General features: G+C 38.8%; 3 protein-coding genes across 9 annotated transcripts; 1 reads left to right on the top strand and 2 right to left on the bottom strand.

Annotated features, from left to right (window-relative positions):
• Positions 1–818: 818 nt before the first annotated feature.
• LOC135582794 (large ribosomal subunit protein bL35c-like) lies at positions 819–8,779 on the bottom strand. 2 transcript variants are annotated; one of them, XM_065105134.1, is made up of 4 exons: positions 8,477–8,779; positions 8,281–8,397; positions 7,061–7,152; positions 819–1,055 (listed from the first exon to the last, which is right to left on the bottom strand). In XM_065105134.1, the coding sequence occupies exons 1-3, from the start codon at positions 8,750–8,752 to the stop codon at positions 7,075–7,077; spliced, it is 471 nt and encodes a 156-aa protein (XP_064961206.1). In that variant the 5' UTR covers positions 8,753–8,779; the 3' UTR covers positions 819–1,055; positions 7,061–7,074. The 2 variants fall into 2 exon arrangements, with proteins under 2 accessions (XP_064961206.1, XP_018678687.2); XM_018823142.2 differs by lacking the exon at positions 819–1,055 and adding an exon at positions 6,493–6,824.
• A 399-nt stretch (positions 8,780–9,178) lies between these two features.
• Positions 9,179–11,604, top strand: LOC103981821 (tubby-like protein 4). The gene is made up of 9 exons (XM_009398571.3): positions 9,179–9,575; positions 9,663–9,774; positions 10,027–10,203; positions 10,352–10,407; positions 10,500–10,602; positions 10,696–10,785; positions 10,869–10,964; positions 11,101–11,168; positions 11,246–11,604. The coding sequence occupies exons 1-9, from the start codon at positions 9,217–9,219 to the stop codon at positions 11,319–11,321; spliced, it is 1,137 nt and encodes a 378-aa protein (XP_009396846.2). The 5' UTR covers positions 9,179–9,216; the 3' UTR covers positions 11,322–11,604.
• A 99-nt stretch (positions 11,605–11,703) lies between these two features.
• On the bottom strand, positions 11,704–17,668 carry LOC103981831 (uncharacterized). Of its 6 annotated transcripts, none has more exons than XM_018830738.2 (15): positions 17,585–17,668; positions 16,377–16,658; positions 16,039–16,127; positions 15,855–15,955; positions 15,595–15,717; positions 14,300–14,369; positions 14,069–14,155; positions 13,924–13,989; positions 13,746–13,838; positions 13,588–13,644; positions 13,371–13,499; positions 13,192–13,282; positions 12,973–13,061; positions 12,217–12,410; positions 11,704–12,095 (listed from the first exon to the last, which is right to left on the bottom strand). In XM_018830738.2, the coding sequence occupies exons 2-15, from the start codon at positions 16,603–16,605 to the stop codon at positions 11,990–11,992; spliced, it is 1,524 nt and encodes a 507-aa protein (XP_018686283.2). In that variant the 5' UTR covers positions 16,606–16,658; positions 17,585–17,668; the 3' UTR covers positions 11,704–11,989. The 6 variants fall into 6 exon arrangements, with proteins under 6 accessions (XP_018686283.2, XP_009396857.2, XP_064961209.1 ...); XM_009398582.3 differs by having other exon boundaries at positions 17,518–17,664; XM_065105137.1 differs by having other exon boundaries at positions 17,454–17,602.
• Positions 17,669–18,731: the final 1,063 nt, after the last annotated feature.

Below are 18,731 nucleotides of genomic sequence, written 5' to 3' on the forward strand. Positions count from 1 at the left end.
GTTTAATCTGTATGTAATAAAGAAAGATATTATGAAAGAATATGAAAGTGAGATCAGAATTTAGTGTCGGGGGCGACCTCCCTCGTCATGGAAGCACTGAAAGCTCCCTCTCTCTTCGATTGGTGACAAGCAGCACTTGTGAATTAAATAAACACACGGGATTTAGCCCAGCTGTTCCATCATCCCAAGAGCCAATCTCCCTTTGCTCTTTTTGCTGCATCCTTTTGGCCTCTCAAAAGTCTGATCCATCCTTCCTGTCTTTGTTTTTTATTGTCTTGACATGATCACCCTCATTCAATATCTTTGCCCTGTGAACCAAATTAGTTGCGTCAGTGATACGTATAGATCATTTTCATGATCCTATCACAATCATGGAGGAACAATCTTAGCAAAACATCAAAACCCACCATGGCCTTGTGAGGTGGTGCTGACAACAGTCAAAAACTTATCTTCCATGCAATCTTCACAACATTAACCACTAAAAAACAAGAAAACCGTATTCCATGTTAATCCAAGTGAAGAATCGCCAAGAAATATGTGCAACAAATAATTGTGTCTCACATAGCCCCCTTAAGAGTTTTCAGATCTTTCCACATTAATTACAAAAACACTGTTAGAATGACACTGTATTCCTTTTAACAAAACCATTTTTTTCGATCTCTGCTTCCATAAGAATCTCCTAATTTAGGGACATCATGTAGATATAGATCATATTATTGAAAATTTTTGCTTGCTTCCAGATAAAAATCACAAGTGCCAATCGATCGCTGTTACGAGTATTGGACTCCATGGTTTAGTTGCAGCTATTCGGCATATGCACAAAAAGCCTTTGTCCATTGCTACACAAGATCATACATCTCAATTGCCACAAACTATTTTATCCCAATCTTTTGATGAAAACTCATCACCAACAAATTATTTTTTTTCTACACTTGTACACGACTGAATAAGCTGTTTTGAGCAAATCATCATCTAAGGTCACCATTATCTTGATCAGGGGAACGACATGAAGGATTTAGGGCATGCAATGTAAATCTTCTCAAACTCGCTGTCACCTGAAAAGGAGATTGACAATTTTTATAACTTACAGAAATATAAAACTGTTTATAATCACATGTGAAAAACAAAAGTGAGGACATGATATGCATAAGATGGTGCAGAAAATGTACCATTTATTTCACCAATCTTAAACTCAAATCAAAACTCTAGATTTCAGACAAGCAATGTCTAATAGAAACATGATTACCTGACAAACAAGAAATAAAACTCATATAACAAATAAGCCTCAACATTGAAATTAATTTTCCATGATATATGCGGCTGCATATATGGATGTCTATGGCCACACCGTATAAAGAATGTGGCATATGTGGTGAAATCGTATATGAAGTATATCCAACCATATACATAGACCACATAAGCATAATAATGCGGTGCATATCATGTTTCCTCATAATTAATTCCAATTGTGTTATTACTACTATCCTTGTATAATATTTAAATTACCACTAGAAATTGCTCAGAAGTACAAATGTAATCCCATACTCTTGATTTGAATACAGCATGTATTAAGCCTACTACCAATTAAAACTTAATTCTAATTTCTCAACTATTATTAAATCAAATATTTTGTTAGAGTTTCTTAATGTGGATCATACGCATCACTTACAACATATTTTCACGTTTTTATCACATTTTGTAAATTTATATATAGTTAAAAAGTAAGACCTAATTGCTGAATTTTCATTCACGTCAATAATGCTTAACAAGATATAACTTGTGCATGTTACAGGTTGTATGAAGCTGATGAAACAACATGAAGTAAATGCATAAACTCAAAGATTCATTGATTGAGAAAAGACTTGTATGAGTCAATGATCTAGGTTAGCATTCATAGTTAGAACTCTCCTGACTCATGAATGCTATATATAAACAGCACTGAAATTGCATTTGTGCGTACAGCATATGGCAACACCCAACCTGTTCTATTGATCAAAGCCACAACAGCATCATCGTCAACTTGCACATGAACAAATAAAAGGAAAGATTTAGGTGGCACTACTACTCATGCTCCAAAATTACGAAATAGTGTTAATGGAATCAGTAGTTTTGGGTGGTTAGATTACCCTTTTTCTGCTAATGTCATTAAAATTTAGCCGCTCCCTAAGATTAATCATTGATTATTGCTAGATTGATCAATCAAGGTTTGTAACTTCTGCCTTATATCTGTAGTCGTTTCAGTTGGATCTGTTCCCGGTACAAATTAACTCGTATGCCGAGAAAATCACACCATGTGTGAAGCTCCCATCAAATATCCATGACACAGAGCTATCAGACAAGTCACACCATATTATCAGACAATGTCCTACACTCAAAGACATGCGACAATAAGCTATTACGGACTACATGATAGTACATGTAAGCCAGTTGTGTACCCTAGGAATGTAAGTCTTGTTTGGGTTAGGTGCAGACCACAAGTCTAGGCTCTCCATGTCCTGGTCAGACCCACATGCCATGTGTCAAACTTATTTAGGATGGTGCACCTATGATAATGTGATATGAACAATAAGTTACTCGTTCACATATGGATGGTGTCATCAAATGGTTAAGTGCTTTCGGTCTATGATTCAAGTTGGCCACCAACACTACATGCAGTATGAAGTGAAGGCTATACTAGGTTATGTAATATCTGACTTGCATGTTATTATGTGAAACCGGGTAGTGTCGCTCATATACACTTGTGTTTAGAACATGTGATCGTACGCCAAGGTCTTCCATTCTGTGGTATACCACTCAATATGGGCTGTATGTACCTATACAATTGCATTATAACAAAAGCCAATCATGTCCAATTGTACCCATAACCCATATTATATATGGCAACCATCACAAAGTTGTTATGTGCTCTAGACTGGATTGTTGCTCATGCTTGCACGATGACATAAACTCATAGTCGAGCCTCACATGACCCAACATATAAGCACAAACTTGACTCCAAATATAAGACAACACAAGCATAAGCCTGCTTACAGGTTTAGGTATATGAGCAAGACATTGTATTATCATTGAGCACGATCACATGTTCCACTTACATAGGTATTGTTTGACTAAACACAAGGGTATATGGGTGACACTACCCAACATCGCACAACAACAACCAAGTCAGACATTACATAACCTAAGATAGCCTGCACTTCACACTGCATGTAGAACAAGCGATCAACTTGGCTCATCAACCCAAGCACTTAACCATTTAACAACACCATCCATATGTAGACAAGTAACTTATTGCTGATATCATGTCAATGTAGTGCATCATCCTAAATAGGTTTGACATTTGACATGTGGGTCTGACCAGACATGGAGAGCCTAGACTTGTGGTTCACACCTAAAACAAAACTTACATGCCTAAGGCACACGACTAGCTTGCATGAACTATTATGTGCTAACATGTGAGCTTGTAGTCCATAATAGCTAGTTATCATACATCTTTGAGTGTAGGGTGTTGTCTGATAGTAGAGTGTGACTTGTTGGAAGTATCAACCCACTACATGATCCACAATGCATATTCTGGTACACGGCCCGATTGTGTGACCTAAACTATACCAGCGAGTCACCTCGCTAGCTCGGCTCATGATTTGCTTTGCACAAATATTCGACTAGTGAAAAGAATAAGCAAAAAGAAGTCTTAAAAGGATTATGTCATTCTTTTGAACATATCATGCTTGAGTGATACTTATACTATTGACCTACAATCCTATTGATGCATTTATGTTGTCTCGCATATGCGCATACATGTTTGAATTTTGATACATGGTAAATGATCGATTTGCAACATCTTTATTGATGCATTTGTGGAATCTTGTAAATGCACATGCATACTTGATGCATGATTGACAGGCAAACAAGTAATCTACTTAGGTTGGTACGTATATGAGATCTCCATGTAGTTGTACCCCCACATGATAGGAGATTCAGACCAAATCATGTAGCGAGTAGCACCCACTAGATTGAAACCCCTATATCATCCTCTAAGTACGATCTACTGCCTTGTTATTATGTATCTGATTGATTGAGCCAAGATGATATAATGACATGTTATGAAATGATATATAATTCTGATATGAGATGTGGATATGTATGGGCCTTGCTGATAGCAAGAAAGTCAATATATTGGTAGGGCGACTTCGTTCGAGATCTAGTAGGTTGTCAGATGTGACAGTTAAATGGTTTCTCCATCAGCTATTGAGAGGAACGTTTCTCCACTTTGACGAGTGAGGGACACTACTTCATTCGTTGTTGGGAGTACGAAATGGGTTCTCTCCACCTTCTGTTATGAGACAAAGAACTCATCCAGTTGGAGAAACACTACTTTATCTGTTGTTGGGAGTATACCATCGAGTTCGACTATACCTTGATATTGATGATATGTATGGATAATTGGCTTTTATGTATGTTATGTTTCATTGATGTTGATGATGATATGCGTGCATAATTAAAATTTTGATATTATTATTGCATTAGTACATAAGGAAATCATAGGACATTTTATGGTATTCCTCCATCTGTTATTGGGAGAAGGGCGACTCCCATCCTTCATCTATTAAAATATATATATATATATACTATTAAAATTGTCTTACCAAAGCAAAATAGTCCTTAACTGCATTGCCTTGATCAATAACATCTCTAGCACGTCACAAGCAATTACTTCTCAGATGTGCAAGAAGGGCCAATGATTGATAGTTCTGCTTCTATTTCTTTATCCTGCCCTTATTTTTGCGCTAATCTTGATCCTCTAACAAGAGGAAAAAGCATATCGCCATCAATATCTTCCAAGAACAAAAGATGGGGCTTAAACACGGATTTAACACCTAAATAATCTCAGGAAAGAAGAAAAGAAAGACGAGGAACGAACCGTGCTGACTGGAAAATAAGCGCAGTGGACTTGTAGGAAATCAGAGGCGGTGGTAGTGGGCCGCTGGCCGCCAGTGGTGGTGGCGGTGGCAAAAAGAGCGCGTCCCCGGCCGACGTCTAGGTTTGGGGCTGGGAACGATGGTACGGAGAGACTACTGAGCTCGCGATGGTTAGTCTTGCGGTCGCTTTCTTCCCGCCGTTGGCTTAAGATAAAGGGATTTATAATGCATGACGGACTTGATGGTATACACAGTAGCGGATCGAAAAGACAGGGATCCGACGCGTGGTAAGGTCTGGGGCTTCTTTCTCCCGCCGTCAGATTAAGATCAAGGAATTTACGAAGCATGATGAACTTGATCGTACACCGTAGCGGATCGAAACAACAACAGGGATCGGCCGCAAGTGAGAGACGACAGCTAGCGGATCGGGTATCCACCCGGCCAAGACTCGGATCACTGAGTCACGGGCCCAACCAGAGAATTAACTCAACTAATAATACACAGAATTAACATGCAATCCAACAAAGAAGAAAGCATATGATTGATTTATGTGTTTCTTTTAGTGCGATATTCTTAAAAAAAATATTTACATTTTTATTTTTTTATTAAAAATATTTTTTTATTTTTTTTCAAATAATACTTTTAAATTTAAAAAATATAAAATTTAATTATTATAGTATTTTTATTTGATTTGTTTCCAATGTTTCCTAATAAATTTTATAGTGCTTTATTCATTAAAAAAATTATAAAGGACATCATAACAAGCCTCTTTAATTATCATTGCTTATAAAATATTACAATACATATTTTTAGACATATAGTTAGTTTGGTTGAAGTTAGGAATCAATTTAAATTATTTATAATATTTTTAAGTATATTTTACAGTACTTTTTTAATAGTCAAATCATTGTAATAGATCAAAATAATACTAATAATAACCAAAATACTGTTACAAATAGATCAAAAAATTATCGACAAATACTAAAAAAAATATTTTCTAAAATAATCATCCTTTCTTTAATGCCTCCCAACTTACAAATTATCGATCTACTAAAATAAATGACAATATATATATATATATATATATACATATGTATATATACATACACATATACATACACATATACATATACATACACACACATATATATATATATATATATATATATATATATATATATATATATATATATATAATACCTTGAGAAATTTCCACCATGAAGTTGACCAAGTAACATTTATTTTATAAAGAATGTCTATTATCTAATATTTATTTATTTACTTTCTCCGTTTCAAAAATAAAAACTTATTAGCTCTATAAGCCAAGAAGAGCATATGTGTACATCCATACATACATACAAAATTCTCCATGAAACTTAAAATATTCATTACTAATCATGTTTAACAAATATGAAAGAGTAAATTTAAAAGAGAGTTAAAATGTAAAATACTGAAAACACCCTTGGAATTCTAAGGGAGTTTCCAGAAGATATTAAAATTATCAACTAACAAAGATTAACTACAGATTAACTACAAAAACACATGTAAGGTTTTGGATCTTGCATGAACATATATGTAAAATTTAAATTAAAAGAAGTATATTATTAAATTGTAGAAGTATTCATAGACATACAATTTTGCAAAACAATTATAGTAGCCCAAATACTTTAGTGGACATTGTTACTTCACACTTTCTCCATACTTAGCTATGGCTTTCCTTTCATTTCATTTGCACATAACTCGAAACTTAAATCTCAAATACCAGCCTGCATTACATTAACAGACGTACTTATCTCTCCAGTGCAAATTTTTGGACAGCTGACCCAGCAAGCTATAATTAGATGGTGATGAACCAAACCACCTCTCTACAATTTTTTTAGCAGCAGATCCTCTTCAAATTATAATCCCCTATCACAGGAGACCCAAGATAAAAACAATCAAATTCCAAAGAAAGATTAGTTTCACCAAACTGGTCGATCTCAAGAATGCACAAGTTTTCACCAGAGCCGAAGAGAACAGAGTGAATGACATGTTTACAGTTATCGAACTTGCAAAACATGAGTAAATCAGGGCAAAGGCAGCATAAATTATCAAATCAATAGTAGCACAGGGTGTAAAAAGATCAAGAAAAAAGGTCCACCAACATGAATAGAGCCTCTCAGGTTGCGTTTCGATTCACTTTGAGGTACGGTAGTGCACCAATGACATTGTCGTAGTCACTCTTGTTTACTGGATGCTGCAAACAAAATTTAGCGTGTATCATAATCATATATTACTCTCCATATACTATGATTCCTAGTGGCTATCCAACAAGAACACCCACATAGTTATCCTCTTTATCAGAAAGATTTAAGTCAAGATTCTGTATGATCATGATTAGAAGGATATCATCTCTAAACAATGGACAATGACAACAGGAAACCCTTTTTTTCACCATGGTAGAAAACAAAGATATGTGATTGTCCCAAATGCAAAAAACTTGAGCAATCAGTAAATCCAAAGCAACATGCTAGATACCAAAATGCCAAGCATTGATAATCCATTTCTCAAGGCATGACTATGGGATTTATAAAACACATCAAAAATAATGAGAAACATTTCAGTAAGCTTCATGGTCCATATTTCATAGGCTCACGAAACATCATCAAGGTTTAATGTCATGTGACCAACATGAAGCTCATGAAGCTCCACTAATGAGCTGGAAATTAGCATATCTAGATGACTGTTCAATTCACAGAAGAAAACGTTCTTTACTTGTATACTCTACATTGTATTCTGGAATTTAGGTTACAACAATTTGCTTAAGAGAAATTTAATTCATCCGAGCAACCTCACTATACGCATCATTTTAAGAGGGAAAAAAACATATTGTTGGTTTATTCTCAGTTAGTCAGAGCACATAAAATGCATGTAAGAAAGCAAAAAACTTCAAGTTTAAGTTGATTTTGAGGCCTATGTAACAGGATCTCCAACTCACAAATAATTCTAGAGAATGAAAGTTGTCAATTATCGGATATTAGCAGAAGCAAATCCATGCTCTAAAGTTCATAATTATGATATCTTCTATTGACAAATCATGACAACATTCTCCTGCATGGAATTCATGTTGCCACATAGTATATGAAATCCACCCAATCTTATGCCCTGCATACATATATTTGTAGGTCAGGAAGGGAGAAAGAAGAGTCCTTTAAATGTAACTAAGCATATGTTAAAAGTTTCTTCATAGGCAGCAATCTGCAAAATCACCCACCTTTCTTATGCAAGGGAAAAAAGCCACAAGGATTAACTTGGGTCAAAACAAATTGCTTCCAATTCTTATAGGCAAGCACTATCAGTACCCAAATTACAATCTGAAACATACCATCTTGGACAGCCGGAGCTTCCTCTTGGTGTTCTTCTTCGCCAGCAAGTGCTGCTTCCCCGCCCGCCTCCTCACAATCTTCCCCCGCCCCGTTACCCGGAACCGCTTCGCGGAGGCCTTTTCCAGCCAAGAAAAGGGAACAACCACTTACCCTCAGATGGCATCAAGGAGGCTACAGAAGCAGGAAAGAAGGTACCTTGTGGGTCTTCATCTTGTATCCTTTGGCAGCAAAGACCACGAGACTCGAAGATCTCCGACAGAGGGAAGAAGAAGAAGAAGAAGAAGAAGAGGGGATCGGAGAGTGAGTTCTCCGGAGCAGCAGAGGAGACCCGTATAGGGTTGCGGAGGAGGTGAGCTTGTTCTTGAGAGAGACTGCAAGTGGAGAGGGGGAGAAACGGACGGCATTAGAGCAGCGAAGTGGCGGTAGCGCGAGGGGAGAGAGCTTGACGACGAAAAGAGACGATGAGGCCATTGTTTGTTCCGTTCCATCGGCTCAGGTTCGTCGTCCTCTTATCAGGTCGAACGCACGGGGTTTCCTGCTCTCGTGGATAAGAGTTGGCATTGGCCCGCCCGGGACCGGTCCATTCAGCCAAGCCCAAACCGGATAATAGAATCAGATGGGCCGGGTCAAACGGAGCCTTTGAGGACTAGGCATGGCAAATCGGCCCAAAGTTTTCAGGTCAGGCCGGGTTCGGCCGGTCTGATTCAAAACCAAGTCACCTTCCCGCCCTCCCACCGCCCGAAGCAATCATTAAATAACTCCAAACCAAGTGTACGATGCACTTCCCAAGGTTTTACTAACCGTTAACCCCTCCCCTCTTTCTTACCCAGACTTCATTCAAATTTGAACCCACAGCTGACCCCACCAACTCCACACCCATAAAACCCGTCGAAGAAGCCCCTAACCCACTTGGCTCTCTCTCTCTCTCTCTAGCGATGACTGCTGTTCCAAAGAAGCCCCATCCACTGCCCTCCTCCCACCACCGCAACTCCGCCTCGCCCCACCAATCCCGCTGCCAAGATCCCCTCCTCGACCCCGACAAGGAGAACCTCGTCCCCGTCGTCAGCCTAAATGCCTGCAAGGGAAAGAAGCTGGACGTCAAGCCCGCGCTGAGGCCATCCTCCCTGCAGCTCTGCATGAAGCTGAACGAGCCGCCCCAACCATCGTCGTCGTCGTCGTCGCTCCTCGGGCCGCCCAAGCCGTGGGAACCGCTATCCTCCTCGTCGGACGTGTGGGATCAGTTCTCCGACTCCGAATCCGCGCCGGCCTCGTCTTGGTCCACTCTTCCCAACAGGTGAGCGTTACAGAGACCTACGCGGGGATGGTTGAGCTAAGCTGCAATAATCGTGCTGTGTGTGTGTGTGTGTGTGTGTGTGTGCAGGTCCTTGTTGTATAGGCCTCTGCCTCTGGATGTTGGGAGATGCACTTGCATCATATTCAAGGAGAGAACACAAGGCAGGAGTGGGATGTCTTTCTACACACTTTACACCAATGTGAGCTTTCCACTTACAATCTCAGTTGGGATGATGTTTGTGGCATTCTAATGATCCATCCCCGCATGACATATTGTTAAAGCTTTCTTCGATGCATACCAACACAGAAATTCTAAGAACTAGTTGTAAGAAACTTGGGATTTTGCAAGAATTCAATCTTCTCTGACAAGATTTCTTCTACTTGAATAATCTCAAAAACTCTACAAAATGCTTAGTTCTTCTGAGAGTTATCATCTCGATTGGATATTGCAGGAGGGCCAGGGACGACAAGATCGGAAACTGGCTGTTGCATGGCACAGAAGGCGAAATGGCAGGTCTGAGTTCATTGTTGCTCAGAATCCAAACGGAATATTCTGCAACTCAGATGAGAGCTTCTTGGGCAGTATAACAGCGAACCTCATGGGATCAAAATATCAAATTTGGGATCAGGTTGTTGACATCTCTGCATTCATGTTGAAGTTTGATACAGAGAGAGAGAGAGAGAGAGAGAGAGAGAGAGAGAGGAGCTCATGGTTCAATTTGACAGTAAGCAGGGACTTGACATCATGCATAATAATTCTCCCTTCTTTTGCTTCAGGGGAACAGATTTGATCCTAGAAAGAAGCATTCCAGGCATCTTCTCGGGCTTGTAGTGTGAGGAAACTTGGTCTATGGTTTATTCTATGAATTCAGGATGCGTCTCATCATCTTTTTCAGGAGTGATCTAAATGCATTCGTTATGACAGGTACCTTCCTACAGTAACTACAATCACAGGGAACTATAGAAGCTTGAGGGCATGGATTCCCAAGTATCAATCCATGCAGCTAAAGAATTCGAACACCACCCAGGTGAATTCCACGATCATCCTTGTAAAGACCAACTGAGATTAAATAGTTGGAGTGTGCATCTAATGTTTGGCTTTGGACTTGGAGCCATGGCAGATCCAACACATTAATGGACTTCCAAAAGACTGGGGGGAGAATTCGAACAGAGCCAATCGGCTTGTCTCGAGAGTGCCGTATTATAATACCGTAAGCATTCCCAAATTGAATCTGCATGAGAGTTCTTTCACTTGATTGGTGATGCTAATATGCATTGGTTTGGTGCTGGTTAGTTTACAAAAAGACATGAACTGGACTTCAGAGAAAGAGCTGGAAGAACAGGGCCAATAATTCAAAGTTCGGTCAAGAACTTTCAGCTGACAATGGAGGTATATCTTTTTTGCTCGGACTGCATCAATCACATTAAAGCATGGCTTGGTTCTTGGCAAATTTTGCGTTGGTACACAAGATTTCCCCATTTATTTGCTTTGAAGATTAATTAGCTGTTCATACATTGTTGAACAGGAGAAAGGAAAGCAGACTATTTTGCAGCTTGGGAAGATTGGGAAATCAAAATATGTAATGGATTATAGGCAAGTAGTAATACCTTTGTTTAAAGCATTCATTTTGTAGAATGCGCATCTAAAACAACCTTCTCTCTCTTGTGCAGGTATCCTTTGACTGGTTACCAAGCATTTTGCATTTGTTTGGCATCCATTGATTCCAAGCTTTGTTGCTCAGTTTAGATGTTCAACCTCTGAACAAAGAGAAATATGAATCCTTGTAGCGTAACATCAATGGCAACCATCATTAAGGCTTTCATCATCAAAGAAGAGGAACAAATCACTTGGCATGTCATCCAGGAACATCTATGAACATGGATCTGAAGGAAGATCTCTCTGACAAACAAATGAAGGATGGAGGCCAAAATCCATTGTAATGTTTCATTACCTGCTTCACTATCAGAGTTATGTAGACTTTTCTTATGCAATGAGATGTTTTCAGCGCCCCAAAATGCATGCGATTATTTTGCAACAGATAATGCGAGTTCTTGACACTCAATTCAAGAACTTTTAGCTGCTTGTAAGCAAAGCTCTCACCATCAGCTACCAAAATACAAGTGAGCCATAACACCAAAATCAGTCACCAATATGTAATATTAACTTGTTCTGAGCTTGCACAGAAAAGAAAATAATACAGGATATTTATCAACATTCAGTATCGTACCCAAAAAAATACAAATAAGATTAGATAGGCCATTATGATTCATCGTAAGCAAGATTATTCAGGGCTTCCTCATCTACAGGGTAAGCAGGCTTCTCTGCCTTATATCTGAAGCCTCTGATGACATTATTGATGATATCAATTGCTCCTTAATGGACTATATAGAGAATAATGTCAAAAGAAAAGGTAATCATGCTTCTACAACAACACCATTAAGATGTGCTTCTCCAGAGGCCTTCTCCTGCAATCTGGCTTCATGCTGCTCCAAGTACTCCCTGCTGTTCATCTCGGTTAATCTGAAAATATAACAATATCATTAGTAGCTCACACTAAAAGTATTATAGCACTGTTGGTTTTTCATATATCAAATGCAAGAATGGAAGACCTCCTTTCTTGTTACGACTGATGGAGTCATACCTACTAATTGTGCGGTCTTTAGCAAATCCTAGCTCGTTGTCGACACAAAGATCAACATCATCTTTCTTCTGCGACCGTGACGATGTTCTTGGTGATATCTTTTGAGCATCGGCAACTGTCACAATACTTTCAAAGAGTTCGACTGGGGATGCCTCGGCTGTGCATAGCAGCCTAGCCTTGTTTTCATACATCACCTGTTGAAAAGTGACTCGTATAATCACAACCAAAATACAGAAGTAATGTTTTGTACAACAAACTATGGCTCGTTTATAACAAAATTCAACCCTTCTAAGTAGAATTTTGCTAAAATGAAATAGAAATGTGACAGAAGTCGTATTGTCAGGTCAAAGAACACTATGAAATTGGTGCAGATTCAGAACCTAATATACATTATGTTCATTCAAATGAAAGAAACTGGAATTCAGAGGACTTTGAATTTTTTCGATGTCAATGAGACTTACGTCAATCAGATTATTTCAATAAGTTCATAAAAAGACAAGATATCAGTCAGACAAAAAAATTTGAATTTGACATCAGCGTAACATAGATAATATTATTTTCTCCAAAAACAAATCATATAAATGTCTGTTATTTTATCTAGACAATGATCGCATGAAAAACTTCCTTTAGTAAAAGAAATATATAGAAATTCTCTAATAATTTATCCAACAAAAGTGCGTAGTTTTCATTCAAGACATGGAAAAGTTGTTCTGTAACATGGAAATCATAAAGCTCGTTACAAATCATGAGACTCACATCAACCAATGTGACAAAGCGATATGCTGCAGTCCTGTTGTGGATCCCAAATCTTGGCACCCCATCCAGGGTAAGTGTATGAAAATTTTCTGCATGGCAGTGGGGCAAAATTCGATATTAAATTATAGAACACCACAATAACATGAAAGCCAATGATACAGCCTATGAAGAAATTTAATTTTTCACCACAAAGATAAAAGGGGAACACAGATAACTTACTAAATAGTCCAAAGTAGTCTGCTGCCCCCAAAGGTCTATCACAAAGTTCTTCAAATGGAAAATATGCACATCCATTAGCACCAAAAGGAACCTGGAGAAACAAAAAAAAAACAAAGATGCCAGACCATGAGCCACTGAAAGTGCTAACTATTTTAGAATGTCAGGTTGTGAAAAAGGACCTGCAATTTTCTTCCCATAACAACTTCTACAACTTGTTGTCCAGGTTTATCATGTCCTATCAAATGCTGAAACTTCTGTTTTAAAAATCCAGTGTGCCCCTTTCCAATAAAATAGAAACCTTTCTCAGCCTGCATCAAAGTACTTAAGTTTAAATTTTGAGTTGTGTACAAAGACAAACTTCAGATTTGTATTGCTGAAGAAATGAACTATACTTACCGAACCTATTTTCCGGTAGTCAGTCGATGAGCCAATTGCATGAACTACACACCTTTCCTGCAACAAACATTTCCATTCAACCCAACAGCAGAGTCCTTGTATGCTTAAACTAGTTGCAAACCAAATGGAAATTTGAACAAATATATCCATTCCATTGCCTTCAAGGTCTCAATAAATGGTAAAAATAGGTCCCTCTGCAATCCACCTTCATACAGCTGATCTGGAGCACGATTTGAAGTTGAGACAAGGACCTACAGAATGCATATAGTAAGTGACTTGGATTAACGCATTTTCAACTTATACTTTTAGTAAATCTGAAAGGATCAGAGAACACACAATGCCTTCACTGAATAAATGCCGAAAAAGACGATTCAATATCAGAGCATCAGCCACATCAGTTACCTGTTAATGACATATTCAATGATTATTCATAAAACAACACTGTACAGAGAAAATTATTGTTTAGTACGCATAAACATACCATAAATTCATCAAGACATAAAAGAATGGATTCATCTGATATCTCTCCTGCGACAACTTCAAGTGGATCTGATACTCCTTTGTGCATCTAGATGAATGTTATGCCAGGCAGAGAATATAAAAATGCATTAAGCAGAGGAGGAGAAAAACCAGTTTAAAAGATCATCTGACTAGGTGTTGTGAAAATCTCAGGATAAAAAAAATTTGCAGGTATGCAAAGAACCAGCTGTACCTGCAGGCGGCTATGTACATTCAACATAAAATCATGGAAATGAATTCTTTTTTTCCTCCAATTAGACGGCCTGCACAAGAACAAAGGAGTATTAGAAAGAGCTCTCGTAGAGTATGATAAACATGCTAGTCATAGTTACAATGATTCAATTGTATGCCGTTAAAATTTACATTGCAGAAAAACAATTACTTGCAAAGAAAAAAGTCTGATCGTAAATCTATATCAAATCAATAAAAAAGTGAAAAATTGCAGTTATACTTTTGGCTGTCTTCAATTTAGAACCTTTAACGTCTATCCTGAACTAGATATCAGTTGGTCCAGTCAAGTACTACTTGCATTGAAGCAAACATGAAATTATCAAGAATTGAGAATTTTTTGAGAAAAGTGGGATGCATTTTGCTACGTCATTAAGATTGACAATGGAAATACCAAATGCTTGCTGTCAAGCATCCACGTAGAATGTTACAGTTCAAGTCTATATGCTTCCGATTTACGTTAAACTTCATCATACTTGGGCATCCATTTGCAGGTATACTATTATAGCAAATATCTGATTAACTTGTCACTAGCCTTAGGCTCGACTTTGAAATAATTTAGCAAAAGCCAGACCACTTATCACATAAAAGCAGACTGATTGGCATAAAATATTATTAACATTTTGAATGACAATTTGCCTTTCCTAAAGTATTTTGTCATATGCCAAGCTGGATCTCACCCAAGGGTTTTCAATAACAAGACAACTAAATTTAGCTTGGCCGGTTCAGGACTGGACCATCCTGGACATGTTGAAAAGCAAAGTTACTAAAAATGATAAAAGGGGTTGGTACCATTTTGCATATATTTGATATAAACGACATGGACTGGTGTGTATCAAGTGCAAACTTCCTATTTAGTTCCTCACTTTTGCCATCTAAATGAGATTTTAAGGCGTTGCTCCAGAAAAAGATCAAGAGAACAGAAAATAACAAAGTGAGAGAACAGTCTTATATGGCTCTGTAAAACAGTAATCAGAATTTCTTTTCCATAATTTTTTCATGATCAGTCAGTAGCAATAATTAGTTACAATGCCAAACTCAGGATTTGCATTTTTTTAATTCTGAATGAGACCACCTGCCAGTGAAGAGAAGCCAATAAAGAATTTGAAAGGACATCTATATTGTGAACTTAATCATGACTAGAGCTATGCTTTAACAATCATAGGGCACCTAGACATGGTAAATCTCCCCAGTTACACAGACATGTCAAGGAACTAGTATCCACAGAATGCATCAGAATGGAATTCACAGAGTGCTCACAGTTGATCAAAAAACAAGTCCATAAGCATTGTTTTTCCAGTGCCTACTCCTCCATACAGGTATAGACCTTTGACTGGTGAATATGAAGATTGTGGAATGAGACGGGACCATAGCCACCTACTCCTGCAAAAACCCTAAAGGCCAGTAAATAAACCACAGGAGACCAATAAAGAAGGAAAACTCAATGTACAACAGAAAAAAAATAATGCACCAACAAATATTAACAAGATGTCATATTTAAGTAACAACACATGTATTACCTCTGAGATTTCTTGGATGCAGTATATCTATCCAATTGGCAACTCTCTTCAAGCTCAGCAAGCTCCCGATAGAGCCTTTGCAGTTCTTGAATGGTATCTACCTAAGACAAATGTCAGACAACAATTAGAGCATCCAAAAATTCCAATTAGCCAACGCTACTTTGATTGAAATTAGTGACTGCACCTGAAAGTCATCTCCATCAACAAGTTCTCCTGATGCAATTCTCCTTTCATACTCCGACAAAGGGCCAGCTCCTCCAGCATAGTTAGACACTGGGATTAGCATAGTCAATGACATGTCAAAACAGAGAACCTAATTTTGCATCGGTGTAGAAATCTCCTAATTGTCCATGTTTATTTGCATTACATACGCAAAATCAGCTGAAAAGGCAGTACCCAGAAATTTACACTTTGCACGACAATAGTATAAATAGAACACAGGATGGAAGATTTGCATTTAAATTCTCTACCACAAGGGAGGAAACAAAGATAACAAGGTGATGATGGTAACAAAAAGATAACCTTCAGAGTCATTTGCTGCAGGAGTAGACAGAGATCTCGATAGCACCGTACTCTGGTTCAAATATCTACCAATTTCTCTGCCGTGAAAGGCGTTCCGCGAATAATCAGCAACTGAATTACCCAGAATCAAGACTTTCCCATCTTTCCCTAACCCAGTGTGCGAAAGCGCTCCCCGATGAACCCCAGATGGAGCTCGAACTTGTCGAAGAGCTCGAGCAAATGACCTCATCCTTGTCGACTGAGAACGTACGGTAGTCTAACTTCAGTTGGCAGCTATCGTACCTATATAGGCAACACAAAAGCTATCAGAATCAATAAAGATAAAACCTTCATGGCATCACGTAATTCAAATGCCAACTTGCAAAAAAAGTTCCCCTTTTTGTTGTAAAAGCGAATATAAAACGAGGAATTTTACAGTAAAAAGCTTCATGGAAGAGAGAACATCTTGTACGGCTCTCAAAGCAACGACCTAAAAATTAGTGCTGGAGAAACTTCCTACATACCGAAGCGGAACACTCGCTACACAATTGCAAAAGGTAGTACAACCAATTCATGAACCTCTCGATGGTGCACCGAATCCGTTATATTCAAATCCAAGAGAAAGATGAAACTGTAGAACTTTTATCATCATCATGAACAGAATCCAGATCCGATCGACAGTAGATTCCAAGCCGGGCCGAGCAAATTCCGACCTTTGCATCTCGATATAAAACATGCAATCTCAAAATAATTTCCAATTAGTTTTAACGCGATTTGAAAACGAAAGCTATAAGAAAACAAACAAAGGGAAAAGGTAGGTTAATGCATCACAAAAAAACTATCTTTTTGGCCTTTTTTACACCCAGGGGGCAAAATGAATCCTCCCGATTTAGAAGAATTTTTTTCTGACTATAGCCAAAGGTAGAAACCAACGAAATCAACACTTCAAAGAAGAAAACACCATCAAAATTTATCCAAAAAAGACATCTTAATAACGGAAGCATATTCCGCAAGCCACCGGAATCAGAAAAACTCCAAAGTCAACCAATCTCCTCCAGTCAGATCCTGAACGAAAAAGAATCGTCAACAGAACTCTACAACGGCATCAATGGATTTCTCCGACGACGACTTCGAGGATGTCGAGAAGCCACCAAGCCCTAACCTTGGTCCTACAGGGAAAACGGGTCGGAAGACCGAAATTCTACTGTCTCATGAAGAAAAGGCGATGCCTGTAGCAAGGTGCTGGTCCGCCGTAGGGTCGGTTCCGCGTCCTAATCTCTTTGGCCTCCAAGAATCCGTCTCCGGGAAGGAATAGGAGAGAGAGAGAGAGAGAGAGGCGTTAATTTAGTATGGGAAAAGGACCGGAATAGGACACGCACCCGCCTCGTTGGCAGCGGGGCCCGCCACGTGCTGCCGTCATGCTCCGGAAACGTGCACGGGAAACACGAACCCAATTGCCTAGCCCAGAGAAACGATGGGGCCCGCAAGAGGGTCGAAGGAAGAGGGATGCTGTCTGATCCAGTCAGGAACAGAACACCAGGGCGCAGGTGACGTCGCGTCTGGGTGCGGGAAGAATCGGTCGGTCCGCACGCTGGGATTCCGTGTTCCCGATCCTGTGAAATGCCATTCGCGGGCGCCGAGGCGGGGACACGCGCTGCGCGGCAGAGATCGTACGGTTGGAATGCGATGAGAGACGGCGCAGTTGTGTCGCGTCCACGGATGAGGGATCCGCTGTTCCGGGTCAGAGACGATCCGCGGTAACTCGCACGCGTGTCGTATCTTCCAATTAGACGAGTTTGGGGGAGATCGGACCCCCGAACACGTGACGATCACGGATCGTCCATCGACCGGATTGGGATGATTGACTAAAATAAAACACGTTTTCCGTAAGGAAGTGAAATAAAAGACAACTAATTATTCTTCATACCTTCCTTTCTTTTCTTTTGCTCTATTCAAAATTCAAATGATGGTGGCATGTTTGAAAGTTTCCTTTTGTAAAGTTGATTTCGATCTAATATGACCTATTTCTCGGATCGATTAAAACTATATCAAGACACTCCCGATAATATCTCTTTAATATCTAGGTTAATATACTAGTCGAACAAATCGAATATATATGTTCAGTAAATTTTATAATATATCTATGAGTCTCCTTATATAGTAAGTGTTTGGTAGTGTTGTCGAAGACGAGATAAGATAAGAGAACATGGAACTTTAAAACAGAATGAACATGCCACATGAGAACCATGTGCCATCGATATACTACTTCATGAGGCCTAAGATTTGATTACGTGACATTGACGTAATAAAATATTATATCATTCATGTGGCTTGAGTATATCTATCGGGTGAGATCGAGTGATCAATCATGTGACA

This window comes from Musa acuminata, chromosome BXJ2-4 (genome assembly GCF_036884655.1).
Source record: "Musa acuminata AAA Group cultivar baxijiao chromosome BXJ2-4, Cavendish_Baxijiao_AAA, whole genome shotgun sequence".
NCBI classification, from domain to species: domain Eukaryota; kingdom Viridiplantae; phylum Streptophyta; class Magnoliopsida; order Zingiberales; family Musaceae; genus Musa; species Musa acuminata.

What these genes read in the sequence shown, in the direction of transcription:
- LOC135582794 (XM_065105134.1), bottom strand. Translation starts at nt 8,752, where the DNA reads ATGGCCTCATCGTCTCTTTTCGTCGTCAAGCTCTCTCCCCTCGCGCTA. An exon ending in ACAAGATGAAGACCCACAAG is followed by an intron (nt 8,398 to 8,476) that starts GTACCTTCTTTC and finishes TGGCTGGAAAAG; the next exon opens with GCCTCCGCGAAGCGGTTCCG. An exon ending in AGCTCCGGCTGTCCAAGATG is followed by an intron (nt 7,153 to 8,280) that starts GTATGTTTCAGA and finishes TTTTGTTTGCAG; the next exon opens with CATCCAGTAAACAAGAGTGA.
- LOC103981821 (XM_009398571.3), top strand. Translation starts at nt 9,217, where the DNA reads ATGACTGCTGTTCCAAAGAAGCCCCATCCACTGCCCTCCTCCCACCAC. An exon ending in TCTACACACTTTACACCAAT is followed by an intron (nt 9,775 to 10,026) that starts GTGAGCTTTCCA and finishes TGGATATTGCAG; the next exon opens with GAGGGCCAGGGACGACAAGA. An exon ending in AATATCAAATTTGGGATCAG is followed by an intron (nt 10,204 to 10,351) that starts GTTGTTGACATC and finishes CTTTTGCTTCAG; the next exon opens with GGGAACAGATTTGATCCTAG.
- LOC103981831 (XM_018830738.2), bottom strand. Translation starts at nt 16,605, where the DNA reads ATGAGGTCATTTGCTCGAGCTCTTCGACAAGTTCGAGCTCCATCTGGG. An exon ending in ACTACCGGAAAATAGGTTCG is followed by an intron (nt 13,500 to 13,587) that starts GTAAGTATAGTT and finishes ACTTTGATGCAG; the next exon opens with GCTGAGAAAGGTTTCTATTT. An exon ending in TTATGGGAAGAAAATTGCAG is followed by an intron (nt 13,283 to 13,370) that starts GTCCTTTTTCAC and finishes TTGTTTCTCCAG; the next exon opens with GTTCCTTTTGGTGCTAATGG.